Source organism: Aptenodytes forsteri, unplaced genomic scaffold (assembly GCF_000699145.1).
Source record: "Aptenodytes forsteri isolate BGI_AS27 unplaced genomic scaffold, ASM69914v1 Scaffold485, whole genome shotgun sequence".
NCBI classification, from domain to species: Eukaryota; Metazoa; Chordata; class Aves; order Sphenisciformes; family Spheniscidae; genus Aptenodytes; species Aptenodytes forsteri.
The window spans coordinates 279,106-281,977 of record NW_008795525.1 but is presented as its reverse complement, the minus strand read 5'-3'; the positions used below and the strand labels follow the sequence as shown (position 1 = coordinate 281,977).

General features: G+C 69.1%; 2 protein-coding genes across 2 annotated transcripts in view; one reads left to right on the top strand and one right to left on the bottom strand.

Moving 5' to 3' along the window:
- FAM160A2 (family with sequence similarity 160 member A2) overlaps nucleotides 1-756 on the bottom strand; it is an 18,401-nt gene extending 17,645 nt beyond the window's left edge. Inside the window, 1 exon segment of the mRNA XM_009281996.2 lies at nucleotides 656-756. Within this exon segment, the coding sequence (XP_009280271.1) occupies nucleotides 656-756 (101 nt within the window).
- CNGA4 (cyclic nucleotide gated channel alpha 4) overlaps nucleotides 755-2,872 on the top strand; it is a 7,253-nt gene continuing 5,135 nt past the window's right edge. Inside the window, 4 exon segments of the mRNA XM_019472768.1 lie at nucleotides 755-792; nucleotides 1,041-1,151; nucleotides 1,300-1,406; nucleotides 2,148-2,871. Coding sequence (XP_019328313.1) covers nucleotides 755-792; nucleotides 1,041-1,151; nucleotides 1,300-1,406; nucleotides 2,148-2,871 — 980 coding nt within the window.

The following is a 2,872-nucleotide window of genomic DNA, read 5'->3' as shown; positions in this document are numbered from 1 at the left end:
GGAGCAGCCCTGGGGCCCTGCCCCTCTACCGAGAACCGGGCACGTGGCCTGCGGCTCCCGCTGCCCGGGGCCCTGGGGCACCTGCTCTGGCACGTGTCCCTGCACCACGGACCCGGGACCAGCTCTCCCAGCGCCACCTCTGTGGGTGATCTAGGGTCCCCCAGCACCCACCGGCCCCGTGCTGGCACCGAGCCCCTGTGCCCATCTGGCCCTGCCACCCCACACACCCGCACAGCCCTGGAGCCGGGGCACCCGGAGCACCCCTGACCCCGGCACTGGTTGTTTTGGAGGGGCCATGCGTGCCCCCACCCATCAGCAGGGTGGCCAGGATCTGGCTCTGCCTGTCTGCACCCAAACTCGGCACAGGGGCTCCCACACCACCCCACAGCACGTCCCCGCTCCAGTGTGCCATGGCCCCCGGCAGATCCTGGAGATGGCTCTGCCGCCCCGGCATGCCTGTTGTGGCTGCAGGCTGGGCTGCCTGCAGCCCTGCTGTCCCAGTGGGCCAGCGAGCGCCCTGGGGAGCCCTGCGTTGCCAGGATGCGCCCAGTGCTGGTGGAGCCACACGACTGGGTCCTGCCGAGGCACTGCGCTCGGTGCCGTGGCTGGGCTGCAGCACCCACTGGGTGCCCGGGGACGGGTGCAGGACCCTCACCAGCACCCGCACTCGCGGTGCAGGATGCACAGCCTCAGCTCCCTGCTGTCCCGCCGCTGGGTTCGGCCCCAGCCACGCGGCACCACCGGGCTCATCGCCATGGCCGAGCCTGGCACTGGCACCGGACATGCCTGGGGGTGAGCGTGGCATGGCTCCCCACCATGGGGCCTGGGGTGGGAGTGCGTGGCAGGGACCCCCCTCAATCCCATGGGGGCTGTGGGCACAGAGCACCCTGTGCCATGGCAAGGGGCTGGCTGAGCTGAGGAGCCGCTGGCAGCAGGGGCACAGTGCAGGGCTGGTGGGGGCCGGGGGCCAGCACAGCTGGGCAGGGGTTGCAGCTGGCCAGGATGGGGCAGCCCTGAGGTTCCTCTGCCTCCCCCGGCAGCGCCGCCGCTCCCCGGAGCTGGACCCTGGATCCCTCCGGAGACTGGTACTACTGGTGGATCAGCATCATGGTGCTGCCCGTCCTCTACAACTGGATCATCCTCATCTGCAGGTGCCCGGGCGGGTGCGGGGCGGGCGCTGCTGCCGAAGACACCCAGCGCCTGAGGCGAGGGTGGGCCCCGGGGACGGGGTGGGGGCACAGGGCATCCTGGTGCCTGTTGACACCATCCCAGCCCCGGTGACACTGCCTGCACCGCCAGGTCCTGCTTCCCTGACCTGCAGGAGCAGCACGTGGTGCTGTGGCTGAGCCTGGACTACCTCTGCGACGTGCTCTACCTGCTGGACATCACCGTGCGCCTCCACACCGGTCAGTGCCTACACCCCGGCATGCCCCTGCCATGCCCCGGGCCCTGCCCCGTCCCCCACCTGCCCTACGCATGCCCCACACCTGTACCTTGCCTGCCCCACACCTGCCCCATGCCTGCCCCATGCCTGCCTGCGATTGCACACGCAAATGCACACTAACCTGTGTGCACAGACGTGTTTATGTGCACACACATGCACAGGCACATGTGTGCACTCACAGCTACATGCAAACAGCCATGCATCACATGCACACGCGTGTGCATGCCCATGTCTACATGCACACACACATGCATGCACCCATCTACACATCAGACCATCAGGTGCACACACAGATGCACGTGCACACACGTAGACCCCCACCTGGCAGACATGGCCGTCACCCCATCAGCCAGCCCAGCACGGGGCGGGTGAGCCTGGGTGGGCACTCTGGGGTCCCAGCACCCACGACCGAGCCCCTCAGCCCCACGGGCAGCCCAGGCAGCACAGGGGACCCACAGCCCACAGCGATGTCCCACAGGACACCCATCCTGGGGTCCCTTCTGGGAGAATCAGGCCCAGGCACGCCCCTGCACCCCATCCCAGGCACCCACCCCGTCCTCCGCCACCAACCTCCTCCCGGCATGGGAAAACCCTGCGATGGCCCAAGCCCATCATACCTCACTCGGGGCCCCCCCATCACTGTGAGACCCCTCCATGCCAAGGAACCTGGCAGTGATCCAGGTCCTGATCCGCCGCCCCCCAGGCTTCCTGGAGGATGGCATCCTGGTGCAGGACCGTGGCCGGATCCGGCTGCGCTACCTGCGCTCCCCATCCTTCCCCTGGGACATGGCCGCAGTGCTGCCCACCGACCTGCTCTACCTGCGCCTGGGGTTGGGGGTGCCGGCGGTGCGTGTGCGGGTGCCACGGCTCTTCGAGGCCTTTGACCGCCGGGAGACACGCACGGCCCACCCCAACGCCTTCCGCGTTGCCAAGCTGATGCTCTACGTCTTCATCGCCATCCACTGGCACGGCTGCCTCTACTTCGCCCTCTCATCCCGGCTGGGGCTCGGCACCGACACCTGGGTCTGCCCCAATGCCAGCCGCCCTGGCTTCGCCCGCCCGCTGCGGCAGTACCTCCACAGCTTCTACTTCTCCACCCTCATCCTCACCACTGTGGGTGACACGCCGGAGCCCCAGCGCAAGGAGGAGTTCCTCTTCGTCCCCGCCGGCTTCCTCCTGGCCGTGCTGGGCTTCGCCACCATCACAGGCAGCATCAGCTCCGTCATCTCCAACATGAACGCGGCCGACGCTGCCTTCTACCCCAACCCCGAGCCGGTGCGGTGCTACCTGCGGGCGCAGGGTGCGAGTGGGCGGCTGGTGCGGCGGGTGGCCCGCTGGCACCAGCACCTGCAGATGCAGCGGAAACTGCCGGCAGAGCGGGCAGTGCTGCAGCACCTGCCGCGGGGGCTGGAGGCCGGCGTGGCGGCC